This window comes from Phacochoerus africanus, chromosome 3, assembly GCF_016906955.1.
Source record: "Phacochoerus africanus isolate WHEZ1 chromosome 3, ROS_Pafr_v1, whole genome shotgun sequence".
NCBI lineage: Eukaryota > Metazoa > Chordata > Mammalia > Artiodactyla > Suidae > Phacochoerus > Phacochoerus africanus.
Window position 1 is genome coordinate 143,332,352 of NC_062546.1, and position 23,249 is coordinate 143,355,600.

General features: G+C 38.2%; 1 protein-coding gene across 9 annotated transcripts in view; it reads left to right on the forward strand.

The window, feature by feature from the left end:
* DYNC1I2 (dynein cytoplasmic 1 intermediate chain 2) overlaps positions 1-8,086 on the forward strand; it is a 56,843-nt gene extending 48,757 nt beyond the window's left edge. For 7 of the 9 annotated variants that reach the window (XM_047772870.1, XM_047772876.1, XM_047772871.1 and 4 more), the window contains 3 exons: positions 3,832-3,972; positions 5,802-5,927; positions 7,454-8,086. In XM_047772870.1, the coding sequence (XP_047628826.1) occupies positions 3,832-3,972; positions 5,802-5,927; positions 7,454-7,567 (381 nt within the window). In that variant the 3' untranslated portion in view covers positions 7,568-8,086. The remainder of the gene's footprint in view (positions 1-3,831; positions 3,973-5,801; positions 5,928-7,453) is intronic. The other 2 variants (XM_047772874.1, XM_047772878.1) reach the window with 1 other exon arrangement.
* The last annotated feature ends 15,163 nt before the right edge of the window (positions 8,087-23,249 follow it).

Sequence of the window (23,249 nt, forward strand, 5' to 3'; positions counted from 1 at the left end):
TAAAAAACAAAAAGACCAAAAAAAAAGTCCAGATCATGTGATCGTGTGCCCCTCTCCAACTTTTTCCCACTTCCTTTCTGCTATCTAGACAGAAGTTCTCTTCAAGTTAAGAAAAATACTACTATTAAAAAACGTTTTACAGAGTTCCCGTCGTGGCGCAGTGGTTAACGAATCCGACTAGGAACCATGAGGTTGCGGGTTCGGTCCCTGCCCTTGCTCAGTGGGTTAACGATCCGGCGTTGCCGTGAGCTGTGGTGTAGGTTGCAGATGCGGCTCGGATCCCGCGTTGCTGTGGCTCTGGCGTAGGCCAGTGGCTACAGCTCCAATTCAACCCCTAGCCTGGGAACCTCCATATGCCGCGGGAGCAGCCCAAGAAATAGCAACAACAACAACAACAAAGACAAAAAAAGACCAAAAAAAAAAGCGTTTTAGGACTTCCCATGTGGCTCACAGCATGGCTGCTCAGCATTCCTTCTGCAGTGGCTGTGGCTTGACCTCTGGCTCGGGAACTTCCATGTGCGGCAGGTGCGGCCACAAAAAAAAAAAAGCACTTTAAATGATCCCTTTGGGATTTTAACGTGACGCGTCATATATAAAATTAATATGGGAGTTCCCGTGTGGTCTCATGGGTTAAGGATCTGTCATTGACACTGCTTTGGCACAGGTTTGAACCCTGGCCCAGGAACTTTCATATGTTGTGGACATAGCCAAAAAAATTTAATATATTATGAAACAATGTTTAGTATTGTATGTATGCTTCTTTCTCTTTGAGGAAGAAAAATTGTTACTCCTTGGATAGTATGTTTATTAAACTTGGAAAAAATTACAAAAGGTTTCTAATCACATTTTTAAAATTTGGGAGCATGAACATGTTACTATTGATTGTATTTTTATTTTTAATATAATCTTTTACCCAGATAGAATACATTCTGCTTTTTTCTCTGGCTGCATGATGCATAGTCCACTGAATCAATGAAACATTTAATAATTTCCTGAGATATTTATCAGTCTTTTTCATTTTAAATATAATTTTATGTAAGTTTTAATGTGTAACATTTTTCATATTTTATAAAGAAACAGTCATTATGAACGTATTTTGTATCTGGCATCTTTTGTTCAACATTATATTTGTGAGGGTCATATTGTTGAATATAGTTGTAGATTGTTCAGAATCTCAGCTGTATACTATCCCTTTATATAAATATACCATAATGTGTTTATCCATTCTGATGCTGACTGCTGTTGAAGAAGAAACCAGGTTCATTGTCCTGTTAGTTTCCCACAGTGTGGATTTTGCATTTTTATGGTGTGTTTGTACTATTTATTGTATATAGTCGTAGATCGTTTATAATTCTGTAAAGAGACACTTAGCTTTATGAATCACTTGGTGTCACTCAGTCCATGTTGACAGCTCTTCAGTCTTTCTGGTCATCTGAAGCATATTCTGTGGTGATACCCAGGAGGTGCCCATATTCACAAGAGTATGTTTATGAATGTCAGTTTGGTTGTATATAATAAAACCCACAGTATACATTTTTTGATTACCTTACATATGTTACTCTTTTGTTTTCTGGCAGAAGCATTGCCAGAAAGTCTGATGAAAACTGATGTTTTTCTTTACTCATGACTTGATTTTTAAAAATCTAGGTGATCAAATCTTTTTCCCCCCCCATTTAAAGGGTCGATTGTCCTAGATACACAGGAATTTTTTTTTTCCTTTTTTCTTTTTAGGGCCGCACTCCAGCATGTGTAGGTTCCTGGGCTAGGGGTGGAATTGGAGCTGGAGCTGTTGGCCTGTGCCACAGCCATAGCAATGCAGGACCCAAGCCGAGTCTGCAGCCTACACCACAGCTCACGGCAACGCCGGATCCTTAACCCACTGAGCAAGGCCGGGGATGGAACCTGCATCCTCATGGATGCCAGTCAAATTTGTTAATCGCTGAACCACAGCAGGAACTCCCACAGGATATTTTTTAATGTGAAGTTTCAAGCTATCTTTTATTTAGTAGAGTTCTCTTAAATTATTATTTTTATATTTTTTCAGTAGTATTGCTTTGGTTTTCTTTTTTAGTGTCTTTCATTATAGATATATATTTATTAATCTTCTTTGTCACTTTTTAAAAATTCATTTTATCTCCTTTTTTTGGAATAACAATGTTATTGAGATATAATTCATGTACATAAGATCCACCCTTATAACATGTACAAATCAGTGGTTTGGGGTTTTTATTATAGTCTTTCTAGTGGTATGAAATGATATCTCGTTGTGATTTTGATTGTATTGCCCTTATGGATAATGATGTCAGCCATCTTTTCAAGTGCTTATTTGTATTTGAGGATCTCCTTTGGAAAAATGTCTGTTAAAACTTTGCCCAAGTTTTAATTGGGTTATTTACCTTTTTATTAAAATGTTGTAAGAATTTTAGATACACATCACTTATCAGATATATTATTTCCAAACATTTTCTCCCATCACATAGGTAGTCTTTTCACTTTCTTGAAGGTATTGTTTGAAGCGCAGGGGTATTTAATTTTGATTTAACCCAGTTTATCTACCTTTTTTTTTTGTCAGTTGTGCTTTTGTTATCTAAGAAATCATTGTCAAGTCCAAAGTCGCAATGATTTACTCCAATGTTTCTCCTAAGTTTCATAGTTTTAGCTCTTCTCTTTAGATCTGAGATGTATTTTTAGTTAATTTCTGTGTATGGTGTGAGGAAGAAGGGGTTCAGCTTAATTCTTTTGCATGTGCATATCCAGTTGTCCCAGCATCATTTGTTGAAGAGACTATTCTTTTCCCATCTAATTGTCATGACTCCCTTATTAAAGAATTGCTGCAATAATTTTGTGTGAGATTTGACTGAGATCCTTTTTTGTTACTTATTGTCTAGTAGTGAAAGGAGTTTTTCTCTACTTTTAGGAGGGAGGGAATGGGCGAGGATAGTTTTTCTAGTTTCATAGTCAAGGTTAAGGCTCTCTCTTCCATGTTCTTTGCCGAGTGGGTATGTCTCTCTCTGTCTTGTGCTTTTTGAGATGTACCTTTTCCATCCTCTCCACCAGCTTTATCTGAACCTTCTCTTTCCTTCATCCCTATTATGCCACATTCTAGAACTTAGATTCTACTCCCAGCAGTATCTTTTGATGAGACTTTGTGAGTTTTGGTTTGTTGCTTTTGTGAGTTTATCAGGCTCAGACAGCCCTATTATTCCTCACTTATATCACACTGGAGTCTGCTTACAGTTACGTATAAATGGAATTGTGTTCAACTCCCTCCTAGTTTCTGCTGCTGTTCTCAGTCTGACCCCTGCTCTGTGCAGGGAGCATCCGCTGTTGACTGTGGGCCCTTCCGTTCTGTTCTCCGGCTGTCAGAAGCTCTCATGCCTTCCTGTACTTCTTCCCACACAGATGTACTGGCCTGTCTCATAGTGGCCAGAGGTTTATTTCCACTGCTTATATTTGGAGCTCTGTCTCCCAATTTTGTTGTAGATGTTGCCTGTGAATCTTTGATTTTGCTATCCTCATTGCTTTGTTTGGGTTTATGGGGAGATTTAGTGGAGATTCAAAAAGTATCCTGCCCTTTACCTCATCTTCCCAGAGTTCTCTCATTGAAATATTTGTAAAGCACATTTTGTTCCTTATTAAAAGCAGTATGGTGTCTACAAGTTAAAAAGAAAATGCAATCTAGTTGTTGATTCTTACTTCATAGCTCTAGGTAATTCTGTAGTGAAACAAATTACGGGAACTTTTTCTAGGTTAAGTATCATAAAATATTATCATACATGTTGAATGTGTGTCATATTTTGACTGTGCTAAAAATCAACTTTTCCCTTTCAGAATAACAAGCCTTTGTACTCATTTGAAGATAATTCGGACTATGTTTATGATGTCATGTGGTCACCCACCCACCCGGCCCTGTTTGCCTGTGTGGATGGCATGGGTAGGCTGGATTTGTGGAATCTCAACAATGACACAGAGGTGAGCCAGAAAATAACAAAAATTGCACTGAAAAATAGAAAATTGGAGATTTATTGAATAATTTGTGAAATTCCTTTTATCCCAAGGAATGTAAAAGGACTCTGTGATTGTAGCTTCATCACAAAGAAACTAAATAAGCTTTGTACCCTAAATGATAAACAGCATGCTGTGCAGAACTGAAGGGAGAAATAATGTTGCCAAAAGCACTGGCACATTTTCTTTTACTTCTAAAAAGCACTATCATGTCTCTAATGTCCTGGCAAAGTTTCATTCATAAGGCAACTGGGATAGTTTTCATTCATAGGCTAGAAGGCAGATAGTTTCAGACTATTGATGTATGTTAACCTTAATTCTGAATTTCTGAATTATCTCTTAACCTTGATAGAATTGTATGTTATCCATAAATATTAATCTTAACCTGACTTATTTGAATGAAGCAAAATGTGTTTTAGTGACTTGTTCTGTGAAAGACTGAAAACAGAGTGTTGCTTGTAAAATGAACATAGAAACCATCAAATTTCCTAATTGTTACACTAAAATCACTCACTTGAGGGCAGTGAAATTTAACCGCAGCTATTATTTATTTTTAACCATGTTTATCTTTACCAATGTAGAAAGGTTTAAAGTGTTCTTAGACTTCTGTATTGCTATGTATGGATAAGAAGTAGCGTTAGCAGTTCTATCAGTAAAAGTTGTTGAGAAAGTCTCTTGGTGCTTTCCCCCACAGTCCTGTCTTTCCCTGATCTCTTCATATTTCCAGTCACAAGCATTCAGTATTCCTTGAAGTAAAATTGTTGACTGCGCAGGACAAAGAAATTACATATTGGAAATGTAAAAATTTTAACACTGTGCTAGCTATTGGTATATTAGTTTGAGAGGGAACATTCAGATACTGCTAGGGAAAGGTATTAAGCCCTCGCAAGATGATTGGACATTTCTAGTTACCTCCAGTGGTACCAATTTTATTTTCTTAATTTGGATTTTAATGTTAGATATTTGTGGTTACAATTAAATTTGGATCTCTCCTGTAACCACTAACTCAAAGACTATATATAAGTTACAGTTTTTCTCTTATAATAACAATTTTGGCATTCTAGAGGGTTAAATTAATCATTTGGGATGACTGATGTCAACTATAAGGATTATTTTTAATCAGGTCTCCAACATTTTTAAATGTTACTGTGATTCTAGTCTGAGTGAAACACTGAAGGTTTGTTCTGCATTTCCCTCAGCCCAGGAAAGGGTATGGTCCGACTCCAAGAACTGGGGCCCTATATTGGTGCCCTCGTCCAGAACCTGCTCCAGATGGTTCATAGGAACAGGAGCCTTTGAAAGACCCACACTGCACCTTTAGTGTGGATTGTTTCTAGGAACTGTGGATCTGTAACAGGCTTTGACTGACAGAGATGCAAGAAGTAATTCCTATCCTCTAAAATTTGAACCATAATCTAGTTTATGAGGGCTTTTTGAGTTGTTTCTTTAAATAAGGTTTTGGCCATCTGTTTTCAAACAGCTTGACTTCTTAAAGAAGTTAAAACAACAAAGAATCCTTTATTAGAGAGAGGATCTTTCAAAATGATGTATTCAGTCATGTGAAAATTTCTTATATAAGGGCTAAAGTTATTTTCCAAAACCATTTTCAAGGATTGCTATAATGTCATTCAGAATATATCACTGAACAGGAAGAAAGTTGGGAAAATTCTTTATCTGTTTTCACCTTTGTTTTAAAAAATGTAGCCAGATTGGAAGAAAGAAGAATTACTGTTTTACATGTTTATAGAAATCCTGATGAAACTTTTAACACTGCGCTATATTTTAAATGACTCCAGGTGCCAACAGCCAGCATTTCTGTGGAGGGTAATCCCGCTCTTAATCGTGTAAGATGGACCCATTCTGGAAGAGAGATTGCCGTGGGTGATTCGGAAGGGCAGATTGTTATATATGATGTGGGAGAGGTATGGGGCTCACCGCCTGTAATTTTGACACATCTCTTTAACTTCCCCAGCATCGTATGGCAGTATCTTCGTGGCTAAAACTAGTCTTTGAGGTTCATGAATTGTATAAACCGTATGGTTGTAAAGATAAAACTTACTTTTTACCACAGAAGCAACTCTTGAGATTAATTTTCTTTCTAAACTGGGTGTCCTGCATCCCCATGCAACAGATTTCGAGGGTCATATCATATGTTGGAAGTATCGTCAAGCATTCATCACTAGAAATTAGAAATTCTTCAGGCAGGGGGAGAAACTTACAGTTAGACTTTGGGGCTTTACAGAATTGATATTGAGATAAGATTTTATTTTTCTATATTTATAGATTTGTTTGGGCCTGGTAGTAGAAATCAAAAGTAGTATCTTTTGAGAGTTATTTGATGACTGTGTGAAATGTGAATGTGGACTCCTTGAGCCTTGTTGCAAAGCCATCGTCATTAAACCCAACAGGTTTAGTTATAGCTCTGTCATCTTTACTGCTTGGGTTGACTGAACACAGTCCCCAGGAATGATTTCCTCTGTTTTAGCCCTGGCTAGTGCCTTATGATTCCCCATCCTCTCTAGAAACCCCACAGCCTTTAGCAATTGGGTCTGGAGAGAGGTAGATTGAATCACTTCGAACAGCCAGTTGAACGATCTCTACAGATGGTATCTGCACTGTCCACATTTGGCTATTAAACACTTAAAATGTGGCTAGAACATCCGAAAAACTGAATTTTCAATTTTATTTAATTTTAAGTAATTTAAATGTAAATAGTGATATCTGTTTGAAAGCTCCCATATTGGATATCACTGTCTAGTCTAGTCTGAAGTCATACAATAGATTAAGAGGTAGACGCATCCATTTGCCACACTGACTTCTTTGTGCTCTAATATGGCACTGTCAGATTTCTCTAGTATGATAATGACAGCTGTTAAAAACTGTTGGCCATTTGACTGCTTTAGTGAGGCAAAAGCATCACGATCTTCTTTTCCTCTTTTGCTATTGGTACATCACTAAAGGGGTAAGAAGTAGCATACCTTTTGATGAAGGGATTATCAAGAAAGGTTCTCTTTATGCTCCAAACAAAAATAAGTACATTTATAAGAAACCAGCCCATTTATAAGAAACCAGCCCTTACTAGCTGTCCTTCAAAAACTGTTCATACTAGGAATGGTGCAAGAATTTTAAAAATTGAAGGAATTCCTGCCCACCAGCAATATCCATGAGATGGTGCATAGGAGTTATATTTACAGAAGGATTATTGTCATTCTCTTTTGCATGGATGATGATAATAGCAAACTCATTTCTGAGGCTGTCACAACGTACTTCACAAACACTGTCTTTTGTTTTGAAATGTTATAAATCATTGGTATATTCTCTGTAATTATGGAAAGGCCATTGAGGTCAATTATTACTTTTTAACAGAGAAATTATTTGAAAACAAACTAATAGTGGGCAAAGTGATCTTTTCTTTCAGTGTACATAAAACATTGTGTTCTTTTAACAGCAGATTGCTGTCCCTCGAAATGATGAATGGGCACGGTTCGGCCGAACACTTGCAGAAATTAACGCAAACCGAGCAGATGCAGAGGAGGAAGCAGCTACCCGAATACCTGCTTAGCTCCTGAAAAGGGAATGTGTAGCCTTAGTGGATTTGGGGAAGAAGACTCTACATAGATCCTGAGACTATTTGCATGCTTCTGTCTAAATAATTAAAAGGAAGTTTCGTGGATTAAACTGTGGATTTAATGCAGCAAGCAAATCTTACAGTGTCCTTTTTTATATAACACATCTTATTTCGGATTTGTGTCATTTTTAATACAGCTAATTTACTTAAAAGAATGCAACCTTTTCTGAATTCTTATACACAGGTGTATATTTGGTATTATTCTTTCGAATTCTTTTCAATTTATAACACTATATACAGTTATTTCTAAAGCACAGATTAGATAAGTTCTGCTTATTTTTAAATAATCACAATTCACTGTTATACTGATAATGTTCTCACTAACCATACTATGTAGGAACATTGTTTATTCTTAGTCATAGCATGCATACATCTATTCAATTCCATTCTGATATTTTGTTCTTTATAAGTCATGTGGTAACTATCTATAAATAAAAAACAAATATGCTTTAACTTTTTGAATTTCCATTTTGACTTACTGCTTACAATTAAAATTTTATTAAATTCTGTCTCATCTATAAAGTGTCTTTATTTTATATCTTTAAGCTTCTTTTGTAAGCAGCCACCTCAAATCTTGTAAAGCTGTGTGCCTTACATATACCATACAGTATACTTTAGATCGCCCAAGACGTTATGAGCTGATGTTTAGATACTTTCTGCCAGTGAACAGATTACTCCTAGGTTAACTGTTGTTTTACCTCCGTATTTTCTTTCTATCTAAGATATAGTTAGTTTAAAGAATAAGCAGAAATCTGCCTCTCATTTTCACTGATTGAGATTACTATATATATGAGCCCTCTGAGATAAAAACCTCCTTTGAGAGAAATTGATTTCATGGTTGCAGTAGCCATGATGGAAAGTTCTCAAAGGACATGTTACCACAACTTTGTCTACAAGTCTGAAAGGTAAGTGGTAAATATCTAAAAATTTGTAATGACCCCCACATCTGACACCTCCACCCCCCCAAAAAGAATTTGTGTTGAACCTATTTCAGGACTAGAGGAAAGAATTATGCTCAGATACTGATTTTATCCTTAAATTATCCATTTCCTTGATCCTGACCTTTTGTCCTTCTCAAGTTTAGCTCTCATTTATTCGACAACATGAACTAGGAAGGGAGGCTACATATCATATTTTGAGCAATTTGGTTTGCCTTTTTTTTTTTTTTGGTGATCTTGCCCACAGCATGCGAAAGTTCCCAGGCCAGGGTTGCAGGGTCGCACCTGAGCCACAGCAGTGACAACATTGAATTCTTTACCACTAGGCCACCAGGGAATTCCCTGATTTTTTTTTTTTTTTAATCTAACAAAAATCCATTGGGAAATAAATTTCCAAGTAATTTATTGTAAACTAAGAGTACCATATAGTGTAAAGGATAATTGACCTGGAGTAATAGACCCAAATTCTCACTCTGCCCTGGAACACAAGAGAAGTGTGATTTTAGCCAACCAAGTCTTTCCATGTTTTTTTATCTGAGAATTAAGCTTGGATTAGATGATTTCTAAATTATCTTTCAGCTCTAAAATTTATTCATTATAATTACTTAAGGAAAATCTCTATTTTTACAGATTTGGTTTTCATAAGTTGACATCCCACAATCACATATTTTATACTGAAGATAACTTTTTATATCAGCAGGCAAATACGTTATCGCATGGTAGCAATGTCTGAGTAAAGAATTCAATTTCAGCAGGATCCCACGTCTTAGTATAGAAAAATTCATGTAATCACTAAAACATTTATTCTTGCCTTCTGTTTGTAAAAATGACTAGATAAAGGGAAAACAGAACATTGGAAATCATGAGATGTGGCAAATTCAGATGGCTTGTTGGACTCAAGTTGATGTATCCGATTGTGAAAGAATAAAATTGGTAAGTAAAAAACTTATCACAAAAGAGTTTATGCTTTTTGGAGATAACTTTCCCTCTTCCACCCCAAAATGCAGTGTGGTTCTTCGCCTTTGCCCCTTGAACTGTAATGTACATTTTTAGGAAGACATGAATTTAACGTGAGGAATTGCCTTTTAACATTGACCGCAGGAAAGAAAGGACTGTGCCGTCAATGTTGATATGAACTCATCTGAAAGATTAAGCTGACTAGAAAAGTGTAGCACAGCTCTTCAGTCTTTTGAAAATGGAAAACCTTATAATTTAAAAAAAAAAAAATCTGCTTATAGAAATTGTACCTTATTTGTTCCCAGTTACACTTTTTTTTTTTTAGTTGGAAACAAGCCAGTTTTCTGGCTAATTTCTGACTTTGTGTTTATTGTTTGGTTATTTTCTTTTTGAATGAGAAGTTAAAGACTATTGGTTATCCTTGTCTGTGTTTAGGAAGAATACTCAGTTTTGCAGACAATAATTAACTTGCAATAAATCTCAAATGATCATTTTTTTGTTATTTGAACCAAAAAAATTAATTGGTAGAAGACATCTTCCAGTTTATAGATGCAGTTCCCTACAAAGTTTAGAAAATTTCTAGGTATAAAATATTGTAATAATGCTGAGATATTGTATATTGAAAGAATGGATGACTTAATTTTTTTTTTTTTTTCTTTTTCTAGGGCCACTCCTGCAGCATATGGAGGTTCCCAGGCTAGGGGTCTAATCAGAGCTTTAGCCACCAGCCTACACCAGAGCCACAGCAATGCAGGATCCAAGCCTTGTCTGCGACCTACACACCACAGCTCACGGCAACACCGGATCCTTAACCCACTGAGCAAGGCCAGGGATCAAACCCTCAACTTCATGGTTCCTAGCAGATTCATTAACCACTGAGCCACGACGAGAACTCCGGATGACTTAAAATTTAAGAGAATGAACTAAAGGAAAGTAGTACTAGGGATGATCGTAGATTTTTAATACTGTACAAATGTTGATTCTGTTTTCTACCAGTACTGATAGACAGTAACCTCTACCACTTGAACCATATGGAAAGGAGGGGCCTGAGTGAGTGAGTAAAAATCTGGTGTGAAGTACATGATTTTGCATTCTGTCAGGCAATGCTTTTTAAATGTCCTTCCTACAACCCTTCTATTTCAACATTGGCATTGTGATATTTTATAACTAGGAAAAAGCTTTATATACAATTAAATATATTGGAGGGAATGGAGCCCCAATTAAAGCTGCTTGGTGGCTGTGAGGATTGTTTCAAACATGACATAACAGCCAGGGTGGTGTTATGCCTGAATATTGGGCATAAGTTTAGGTAAAAAGCCATCGGCTTTGCCTCATTTGATGATTTAGTGATGGCATTCCCATTGGGGTTTTTTTTCCCCCAAGCTACATAGAGGCTGGAATGGAGTTCTTGCTTTCCTGCTATCATCTTTCTGATTTCTCAGCAGCTGTAGGGACTTCATAGGTTTGGGGGAAATACCTGGGAATCTTATTTTTGACTCATTAAAAAATTCTGGGAGGAGTTCCTGTCGTGGGGCAGCAGAAACAAATACGACTGGTATCCATGAGGGTGCGAGTTTGATCCCTGGCTTCGCTCAGTGGTTTGGGGATCCGGTGTTGCTGTGCGCTGTGGTGTAGGTTGCAGATGCAGCTCAGATCCTGCGTTGCTGTGGCTGTGGCGTAGGCTGGCAGCTCTAGCTCCAATTCGACTCCGAGCCTGGGAACTTCCAATATGCCACAGGTGTGGCTTTAAAAGGCCAAAAAAAAAAAAAAAAAAAAAACTGGGCAATTACAGAGAAGTCTGGTTTACAGATTCTGAGGGCTTCTAGTGCTACCAAAGAATAGGAAAGTTGCTCAAAAGGCAAGAGGAAAAGAACACCCATATTCATTATTTCTTTTGAAATAGAGGATTACAACTACCATTCTTTGAACCAATTTCAATTTTTTTTTTTTGTCGTTTGGCTGTGCCTGCGGCATACAAAAGTTCCCGGGCCAGGGATGGAACCAGAATCACAGCAGTAACCCAAGCCACAGGAGTGACAATGCCAAATCCTTTACTGCTAGACCACCAGGGAACTTCCAATTTCTTCAATTTTAATGCCCTAAGAAGGTAATAATTTCCTTGCACTTACAATTTTAAAGTCCTTTTCACATAGAAGAAACACATTTTAGGAGTTCCCTGGTGGCCTAGCTGGCGGTTAAGAATTCAGCATTGTAACTGCTGTAGCTTGGGTTCAATCCCTAGCCCAGGAACATTTGCATGCTGCAGACACAGCCAAAAAAAAGAAAAAAGAAAAGAAAAACCAAAAAGAAACACATTTTAGAGAAGGATCTAGATTGCCAACTGGAAGACTGAATAGTCTTCACATTGTAATGCCTTTCTCAATAGGCCAATGCTCTCAGACCTTTTATTGGACTTTAAATATATAGATTCTCTTTCTGCCTGCCATGTTCACAGTCCCTAAACTTCTTAAAGTTCAAATGGAGTTGGTGGTATTTAAGTTTTCAATATGTAGCTTCTAGCCACTGATAGCTTCAACATAGCCAATCAGCAATCTTTTACAAACTTTTCTAAAATTACAGTATTTTGTGTTGTTAGTTTCATAGCAGGAATCTCAGTTTTGGCTTCTTAATATTCCATTACCAGTTCTCAGTGAGAGGATGGAACAGCTTGCACTCAGGTAAGCTTTCAGAAAGGTCTGTTTCACTTTGTGAGGTCATTTATTCATGTCTGTGGTACTGTATTATCCTTCTCTTTTAATGTACTTGATTTGGTTGGGAGGCTGAGGGACAGTGATTGTGTAGGGTGTAGAACACAGCTACATGGTGCTGAACATGCAGAGACTCGACTCTGTGACTCTGGAAATCAGTATACCAACGGGAAGGCTTTGATGGCAAGTAATTTTTTCTTCTGTGAATTTTTGTACTAGATTAAAAAAAAAAACAAAACTTTTTTCCCCCCAAAGTAGTAGAAATGCTTTAGAACAAAATCTTTTATATTTGAGTGGCTTGGTATAATATGGGGGGGGGGGAAACACTGGGCTTTAAAGTCCCAAGTTGTATTTATGGTACTCCTCATTACCCATTATATTCTCTGGGACAAGGATCAATGTTCTCATCTGTTACGTAATGAAAATATTTGCTTGCTGTGATGGTTACATGAGATATTGCGTATGTGAAGATGTGTAAATTATGAAGTACCATACAAATAAGGGATTTTCTTTTTTTTTTTTTTAAAGAATACAAGAATGGACAGAAACCATTTTGTGCAGCCATCTGCGCAATGTAACAAAAGCTAATTCCTCTAAGGATTAAGTGGCTTTGTGTTCAAGAAAAAAAATTCTTTTTTAATTCTAAGAAATCTCAATTTGAACCCTCAAGATGTTTGGGAATAGCAGTGAACTGAGGGGAAAATAGTAATTTCTCTTAATCAATGCTACTTTTCGTGGGAATGTTTTCTCATCATATTCTCTAGTAAAATTATAAATTACATAAGTAGGGGAAAAAATGACCCACTCAATTTCCAACCTATACTCAGCTGTTGCTCTTATGTTAATTACATGCATAGATTGCAATACCTGAAGCCTTAGAAAAGAGGAGGAGGAACCTCTTTTTCTTTTTCAAATCAATGAGAGAACAGACTTGATTCAAAGAGTACCCAGCTAAGCAGTAGCAGAACTGGAATCGGTCATTTATACAAAATTCTAGGGAACAGCATTTACTCAACTGTTAAAACTTACAAAGTACCCATCTTTCTTCCATAGGGTCAGTTCCCTTGGAAACGATACATGCTTATTGTAGGAAGATGGTCACTAAAAAGAGGCGCTTCAGTCCTTGACCTCTGTGTGGTTGCCAGGCTTAAAGAAAGCCCTAAAATTAGTCTTGGAGGAATAGTTTTTATCTAACTCATGTCTAGATTGGCAGATCTCTGCTGTTTCATCATAGCTAAAACGTGATCTCCAGAAGTAAGGCAAAACCTGACGTGTTAATGAACACCGATTGAGCGAGAGACTTAGTAAAATGACTAGGTCCTTCCTAATGGGCCTCATTTCCAATAATGTTTGATACAGTCATGAATTTGTACATTGAGGGTCATTAGATGGATCTGGAGGACCTTCATCTTCCAAAGGGAAAAGAAATGGCTTTAGCCCCACTGAAACTCAGAAGCTTGAGTAGAATCTGTATCAGTTGAAAAAAAGGACTCTTGTGTTTTGTGCTAAAAATCAGATAAGGGGTACAGTGTGATTCATAGAAGACTATGGGTTTACTCTGGATTTACCTGTTCCTTATTTTAGGCAAGTCCTTTATTTCTCTATACCTTCATCCTCTTGTACAGTAGATGCTGCGGTAATGATACCAAACCCAAGTTCACGCTGCTGGTCGCACAGCATGCCAGTAATTCCAGTGACGAGTTGTTGAAGCAAGCAATAAGGACTTTAATAGGAAAGCTAGCCAACTGAGAAGATGGCAGACTAGTGTGTCAAAAAACCCCATCTTCCCTCAGTCCACATTCAGGCTCCTTTTATACAGGGGAAGGGGAAGGACAGGGTCAGTGGTTACTCACTGTTGCTTGCTTGGGGGAAGGGCCCGCTGCAGTGCTGAGCAGGACCATTAAAGGGCACTCACTAATGCTTGCTCACTCACAGCCCCCATGGTCTGTATACATTCCACAACCTTGTGACAAAAGGGGCAACAATCTTTCTGGCTACTTCCTGCTGAAAGTGGGCGATGACGGGGTGATCATAAAACAGAATTGAGCAGGCTCGGGCCAGCAATATGAAGTAATACGTATCTTTATCTACAGCTATTTAAATTTGGTGAAATTCCTTCTGTAATGAAATTTTAGTCTCAATACTTATCTTTTTAAAGAGCAAACTTAAGTCTCCTAAGAGTTCACAAACCCATGGCTCTCTAGGCCTCTCAGGAGTTGGGTCGTTTTCTGGTGTCAGTGGGGCTGCTTTTACCCGTGTGTGATGAATCCCTGGCTTTACTCCAGCTAATTTGACAGATGAGTGCATGGTGAGTAATACCACATGTGGTCCTAACCGCCTTGAAGTCAGCTCTTTAGATTTCAAGGAAGACTCGGACTTCAAATGGGAAAGGATGCGTAAGGGTACCTCAGTTGAATAGACACAACTGTTGGAAGCAAACTCATGAACAGAAGTTAGTATAGTGGCCAGAGTGTTAACATAATTGGCAACCGCTAGAGCATTTATAGATTTCCCCATATGGGCAGACACCTGGAATGGCCTACCATATGATATTTCAAAGGGGTTTAATACAAGCCTGCTTCTGGAAGCCACTCAGACCCTGTAGCCGGGCAACTGACAACACCTTACCCCAAGTTAAATTAAATCTCTTGACGTATTTCAGTATTGCTCCTCTTTAATGTATGATTCATTTTCTCAGTCTGTCCTGTGGATTGTGGTCTCCAGAACGAAGATGACTTCCAGTTAATCTGCAGTGCTTTAAACTCTTGTTGGGTTATGTTAGAGACAAAAGCAGGCTCTTTATCACTTTGAAGGGAGTTAGACAGTCCACATCAGGGGATAATTTCCTTAAGGAGGGCTTTAACCACTTTGGAGGCTTTTTCTGTCCTGGTCAAGATATGCCTCCACCCATCCTAAAAAAAGTGTCCACAACTGCACCAGGTATCTGAAATTTCTTGTGGTTTGAGGCATTTGAGTAATGTCTATTTGCTAGTCCTTGGTGGGGCTCTGATGTCAGGCTCTTCTGGCAAAAAAATTTAAGCATTGAAGCATATAATTTACAAAGGAGATCTCAGCACCAAAGAGGAATTGGACATGCTGGCATATATAAGAAACTGCAGGAGTTCCCGTTGTGGCTCAGTGGTTAACGGATCCGACTAGGAACCATGAGGTTTCAGGTTCGATCCCTGGCTTTGCTCAGTGGATTAAGGATCCAGTGTTGCCGTGAGCTGTGGTGTAGGTCGCATACGTGGCTCAGATCCCACATTGCTGTGGCTGTGATGTAGGCCGGCAGCTACAGCTCCGATTCGACCCCTAGCCTGGGAACCTCCATATGCTGCAGGAGTGGCCCTAGAAAAGGCAAAGAGACAAAAAAAAGAAACTGTGTTTCAGGATGAGGTCCCCTAATTGACATTTTAGAGGTTAAGAAAGGACAACTTTGTACTTCTCCAGCAACTCCTATAACCAAGATGGATTGGGATGTTTTCTGTGCCACCTTGGTATATACCACAGAGTATGTTGCACCCATATCTATCAGAAAATCAATCAATTTCTCCTGTGGGGAAACTGGAATTGGGAGCCTCAAGTCCAAGGGCAGCCTTGGGCCTCTTCATTGATCAGAAGAGTGTTCCTTATTTTCTACCATATGAGAGGCTCCTGTCTTTTATTGATTTTTTTTTTTTTGCAGTACATTGTCAAAATTTTATTTCAGGAATTGAATCTCATTACCACATATTATTACTTGCAGTATAATAAAATTAATTATGTGAGAGAAACAGAGCAACTTTCCAAACATACTTCATATTGAAAATTACAGATTGAGGAAGGACAAACATGAGAATATATTTACATAAGAAGGGGTGTTTCCAGCTCTTGGAGAATGTCTGTTAACTTTTTCCCTGATTCTTTTATTGATTTTTGTCTTTTTTTATGATTTTCTTTTCCATTATAGTTCTCACATATCATGTCCTATCATAAGTGACTAGATATAGTTCCCAGTGCTGTACAGCAGGATCCCATTGCTTATCCATTCCAAAGGCAATAGTCTCCCTCTATTAACCGCAAATTCCCAGTCCATCCCACTCCCTTCCCTTCCCCCTTGCAATCACAAGTCTCTTCTCCATGTCCATGATTTTCTTTTCTGTAGAAAGGTTCATTTGTGTCCTATATTAGATTCCAGATATAAGTAATATCATATGGTATTTGTCTTTCTCTTTTTGACTGACTTCACTTAGTATGAGAGTCTCTAGTTCCATCCATGTTGCTGCAATTATTGTGTTGTGGCACTATTTTGGTTTTTTATGGCTGAGTAGTATTCCATTGTGTATATACCACATCTTCCTAATCCATTCATCTCTCGATGGACATGTTTGTTGTTGTTTCCATGTCTTAGCTATTGTAAATCCTGTTGCAATGAACACATGAGTGCATGTGTCTTTTTCCAGGAAAAGTTTTGTTCACATATATGCCCAAGAGTGGGATTGCTGGATCATATGGTAGTTCTATGTATAGTTTTCTGAGGTACCTCCATACTGTTTTCCATAGTGGTTGTACCAATTTACATTCCCACCAACAGTGTAGGAGGGTTCCCTTTTCTCCACACCCCCTCCAGCATTTGTTATTTGTGGACTTCTTAATGATGGCCATCCTGACTGGTGTGAGGTGGTACCTATGGTAGTTTTGATCTGCATTTCTCTAATAATCAGTGATGTTGAGCATTTTTTCATCCGCTTGTTGCCATATGTAGATCTTCTTTGGAGAAATGTCTATTCAGGTCTTTTGCCCATTTTTCATTTGGGTTGTTGACTTTTTTGCTGTTGAGTTGCATAAGTTGTTTGTATATTTTAGAGATAAAGCCCTTGTCAGTTGCATTGTTTGAAACTATTTTCTCCCATTCCGTAAGTTGTCTTTTTGGTTGTTGTTTTTTTTTTTATGGTTTCCTTTGCTGTGCAAAATCTTTTCAGTTTGATGAGGTCCCATTGGTTTATTTTTGCTTTTATTTCTGTTGCTTTGGGAGACTGACCTGAGAAAACATTTGTAAGGTTGATGTTAGAGAATGTTTTGCCTATGTTCTCTTCTAGGAGTTTGACAGTGTCTTATGTTTAAGTCTTTAAGCCATTTTGAGTTTATTTTTGTGCATGGTGTGAGAGTGTATTCCAGTTTCACTGAATTGCATGCAGCTGTCCAGTTTTCCCAGCACCACTTGCTGAAAAGACTGTCTTTTCCCCATTTTATATTCTTGCCTCCTTTGTTGAAGATTAATTGACCATAGGTGTCTGGGTTAATTTTTGTCTTATTCTTTAGCATAAGCACTTCTTTCTCCCCCAGTGCCCTTCCTCACAGTAAGCACTTTTTAAAACTCTCCCTAATGGTGGACTACCGCTCTTCAGGTTACTTGCCTTCCAGGAATCGAATGTTGCTGCCAGAAAAGTAGTGCTCTGTCTTGCATTCTCTTGCTTCTATTGTTGTTCTTTGTTGTCAAACCCTTTAAAAGCAACATCTACCAATTTAGAAGGCATCATTCCACATGCAAGATCTAACTTCTGTAATTCCTTCTTATATCTGGTGCACTTTCCCAATGAAAGTCATATTTACATTGTCAATTTTCTGAGGGCCTCAGGGTCTGCATCAGTTTAGTGCCTATAAGCTTGATAAATTTTCTCTAGAAACTCTGATGGATCCCCATTGGGTTCTTGGTGTATCTCCTGAATTTTGCTTAAGCTCTTTTGACCACATACCCCCTTTCGAAGACCCACTAAGATACACTTTCTATAGTGCTGTAGGGGTTACGTATCTCCATTATTAGGATTCCAATCAGGCTCAGCAGTGGGAACTGCCAGATTTGCTTCTGGTGTTCCATCTGGATCTGCTAGATGAAACTGGTATGCTTCCTCTCTAGCCTTGTCAATGGCCATCCTCCTTTCATCCCCAGCAAGCATCATGTTTATGAGAGTGTGCATGGCCTCCCAGGAGGGATGGTGAGTGGCAAAGATAGGTATGAAAAGTTCAGTCCTGTGGAGGGGATCCTCTTGGTAAACAGGATTATGATTTCTCCATTTAAACAAATCTGAAGTTGAGAATGGCTCGTGCATCCATAGAAACCTAGCTCGTTGGCCATCTGCATTAAGGCCTCCTACAGGATATTGGCACTAGGGAAACTGCCCTGCTCCGAAAGTGGTTCCCAGTCCAAATTGTGTACCCAGTCAGATCTTAGATGGTGACACCAAACCAGGCCCCTGTGCCCCGGGGGTTAGCATAGAACTTTCTAATTGATCCCCATAGGGAGGGAAAACAAGAGATGGTACATAAGCTAGTGGCGTGGGGGTGGTTGGAACAGTCGCTGGTGCAGCCTACTCAGCCAGCATCCTCACTCTCATTTTCTCCCTCTCCCTCTTGTAGAGCAGGTTTTCCCTTCAGACTGCTGTACCATGAGGCAGCAGCCATCTGACTTCTTTTCCTCCTGATGCAATAGCATAAATGCTTCTACATGTTGAATCTCATCATGTTTACCCAGTTCTCACTGTCAGATCATATAATAATTGAGCCATTCAAGGGCATTTTTCTCTCCTGATCCTAACATATATTGGAGTCACACACCATTGCAATAGAATATAATCTTTCTTAACCATAGCTATATTTTGCCCATTTATTTAAGGTATGCCCCAAAGGGCTTTCCTTACGGTCAGAGTATTTCCCATATTTATAAATTCAAGAACAATGAAAAACAAAAAGCACAAACTGCAATACCAAAAGCACAAAGAGATTCCATTGTGGATGAATGCAAAATAAAAGCAAATGAACCAGTTCACAAATCAAATCAGGCAGAATCCAACAACAATTCCCCTCTCCAAGAAGTTACCCTAATCAAATGCAAAACAAATTGGCTTTCCCTTTCAAGAATGCAGGAGAATGTTCCTGGTTATACACATTAGAGCCACTTACCCTATTCTAAGGAGCCCATTGGCTCCCAAATGTTGATTCCTTGCTTCAACTGTCAAGCACGGGGGCAGCTGATGCTGATTCAGGGAATTTTGAAGGGAAGCTCCTCATGTCAGTTGGTCCTGGCAGCTCCTAGGACCTTACCCCAAAATTCCCCAACCAGGGCCAACTGGCCACAAGCAGCAAGGCTCCTGGATGGCTCACCAAAAATTGATACTGAACTTAGGTTCACTCTACTTGCTACATGGTAGGCCAACAACTCGACTCCAGAATTACTAGCCTGTTGTGCAGCAAGCAGAGCAAATTTGGGTATGGTATCTGTAATATCATCATTATAGGAGAGTAACCAGGATAATACATCCACATAAATCAAAAGATCGAGGAGTTCCCATCGTGGCTTAGTGGTTAACGAATCCGACTAGGAACAATGAGGTTTCGGGTTCAATTCCTGGTCTTGCTCAGTGGGTTAAGGATCCGGCGTTGCCATGAGCTGTGGTATAGGTCGCAGACATGGCTCAGATCCCACATTGCTGTGGCTGTGGTGTAGGCTGGCAGCTACAGATCTGATTAGACCCCTGGCCTGGGAATCTCCATATGCCGTGGGTGTGGACCTAGAAAGACAAAAAGACAAAAAAAAAAAAAGAAAGAAATAGAAAAAGATTAATTGAATATCAGGATGTTATGTTTTAGTTGGAATTATATTACCTCACAGGTAACCACTGACTAGTAAATCCTAATATTTGGTTGGTAGATAATCCTTTTCAAAACATGGGGGTCCTGAGATGTCTAATTCAAAGCATCTTGGAGTCAACTCTGTTGAAACTCAGTTAACCCTACCTCTGAAAAAAATGCCTTCATCTATGTAAGCTTATTTCCTCATCTACCATGTCACAAGGCTGCTATAGAATTAACCCAGAATATTTGTGAAAATGAAGCACTGTGCAATTATGAGGCACTGCTATAAGGGGAAGTGATGATAACTTCCCAGAGTTCCGCCAACTGTTTTTCACTAGCTCCAAGTTTATAGGCTCTATCTCTTGGCTGCTAGAGGTTAAAAACAAGCTGACACTTCTGCTTTACTACACGAGGCTTTCTGCTTGACCAGTTAGGAGTCCCATCTACTGTACAGCAAAGTCCTCTGTTCCAAATAAGTGTAGCAGTTGCTACATGTCACAGAAGGCAGGATTTCCTTGTTTCTCATGGCAGAATAATGTCCCATTGTGTATGTGTATATATAATACATATATTACATATATAATATATACAGTACAAGTACATATTATATAAATAGGTATATATTATTACATGTAATACGTATTATATATAGGTTGCTTCCATATCTTGGCTATTGTGAATAATGCTGCAATGAACATAAAAGTGTATATAATTCTTCAGTATCCTGTTTTCATTTCTTTGGATATATACCCATAAGTGGAATTGCTGGGTTGTACGGTAGGACTATTTTAAATTTTTTGAAGAACTGTCATACTTTTTTCTATAATGGCTGCTCTAATTTACATTCCCACCAACAGTGTACAAAGGTTCCCTTATCTTCACATGCTCACAAACTTATCATTTGTCTTCCTGTTAACACCTATTCTAACAGTTATGAGGGGTTTTTTTTATTACTCAATGAATTTATTACATTTGTAGTTGTACAATGATCATCACCATCCAATTTTATAGGATTTCCACCCCACAACCCCAGCGCATCCCCCCACCCCCCAAACCGTCTCCTTTGGAAGCCAGAAGTTTTTCAAAGTCTGTGAGTCAGTATCTTTTCTGCAAAGAAGTTCATTCTGTCCTTTTTTCAGATTCCACATGACAACAAAAGCATTTGATGTTGGTGTCTCGTATGGCTGACTTCACTTAGTATGATAACTTCTAGGTCCATCCATGTTGCTAAAAATGCTGGTATTTTGTTCCTTTTAATGGCTGAATAATATTCTATCATGTATATGTACCACATCTTCTTGATCCACTCCTCTGTCAATGGACATTTAGGTTGTTTCCATGTCTTGGCTATTGCAAACAGTGCTGCAATGAACATCAGAGTACATGTGTCTTTGCGAGTCGTGGTTTTCTCTGGATAGATGCCCAGGAGTGGGATTACTGGATCAAATGGTAGTTCTGTTTTTAGTTTTCTGAGGAATCTCCATGCTGTTTTCCACAGGGTTGCACCAGTTAACAATCCCACCAACAGTGTACTGGGTTCCTTTTTCTCCACACCCTCTCCAGCACTTAGTGTTCGTAGACTTTTTGATGATGGCCATTCTGGCTGGTGTAAGGTGATACACCACATTAACAAACTGAAGAATAAAAACCATATGAATCTCTCAATAGATGCAGAAAAAGACTTTGACAAAAATCCAACACCCATTTCTGATAAAAACCCTTCAGAAAGTGTTTTGCATTTTTGTGTTGATTAGTGATGTTGAGCACCTTTTTATGCACCTATTGGCCGTGATTTCTTTCAAAAAATGTGTATTTGGTTCCTATACCCATTTTTAAAATCAAATTATTTGACTTTTTGTCATTAAGTTGTATGATTTCTTTATATATTTTGGATATTAACCTCTTATTCAATAAAGGGTTTGCAAATACTATTTCCTATTCCATATATTGCCTTTTCTTTTTCTTTCCTTGTTTTTCTTTCTTTCTTTTTTTATTATCTTGCTGTGCAAAACCTTTTTAGTTTGATATAGTCCCACTTGTTGATTTTTCTTTCGCTGCTTGTCCTTTTTTTGGGGGGGTTCTTTTTAGAGCCATACCTGTGGCATATGGAAGTTTCTGGGCTAGTGGTTGAATTGGAGCTGTAGCTGCCAGCCTACACCACAGCAACATCAGATCAAGCCACATCTGTGATGTACACCACAGCCCGTGGCAACACCAGATCCTTAACCCACTAAGCAAGGCCAGGGATCAAACCTGCATCCTCATGGATACTAGTCGGTTCATTACCACTGAACCACAACAGGAATTCCTCTTGTGCCTTTGATGTCACATCCAAAATATCATTGTGCAGACCAATATAAAGGAGCTTCTTCTGAGTGTTTTCTTCTAGGAGCTTTATGGGATCAGGTCTTATATTTAAGTCTTTGAACCCTTTCAAGTTAATTTTTGTGAATGGTATAAGATTGCATTTTTCTGCATGTGGTTATCCAGTTTTTCCAACACCATTTGTTGAAGAAAGTATCCTTTCCTCATTGAGTGTTCTTGGCTCCCTTGTCCAATATTAGTTGAACACATATGCAGGGGGTTATTTCTAGGCTATTCTGTTCTATTGGTCTATGTGTCTGTTTTTTATGCCAGTAAAAATTACCGTATTGTTTTACTCTACTATTTTAATTACTATAGCTTTGTAGTATATTTTAAAATCAGGAAGTGTTATAACTCTGGCTTTTCTTTCTCAGGGTTGCTTTGGCTATTTGGGGTCTTTTTTGATCCCATATAGTATTCAGGATTTGTTTATTTCTATGGACAATGCCACAGAAATTTTGATAAGAGATTACATTGAGTCTATAGATGGCTTTATATAATATGGATATTTCAACAATAATATTCTCCTAATGCGTAGACACAGGCTATCTTTCCATTTATTTGTGACTTCTTCAGTTTCTTTCATTAATGTCTTGTAGTTTTCATTGATCTTTCACTTCCTTGGTTAAATTTATTCCTGAATGTTTTATTGTTTTTGATGCTATTGTAAATGGGATCGTTTTCTTTCTTTTGCAGATGTTTGTTGTTGGTATACATAAATGCAACTCATTCTACATGTTGATTTTATTACCTTATATCCTGCAACTTTGAACCTTTGTGTCCGTCAAGCTGAAGTGAGTCTCTTGTAGGCAGCATATAGTTAGGTCCTTTTTTTTGTTGTTTTTTCCTATCCGTCTAGCTGCTTTGTACCTTTTAATTGGTGAATTCAATCCATTTATATTTAGTTATTATTGATATGTAAAGGTTTACTGATGCCATCTTATTCATTGTTTTCTGGTTGTTTTGTATTTCCACTGTTTCTTTTTCCCTCTGTTACTGTCTACCTTTGTAAAGTGGTAATTTTCCAGGGCAGTATGC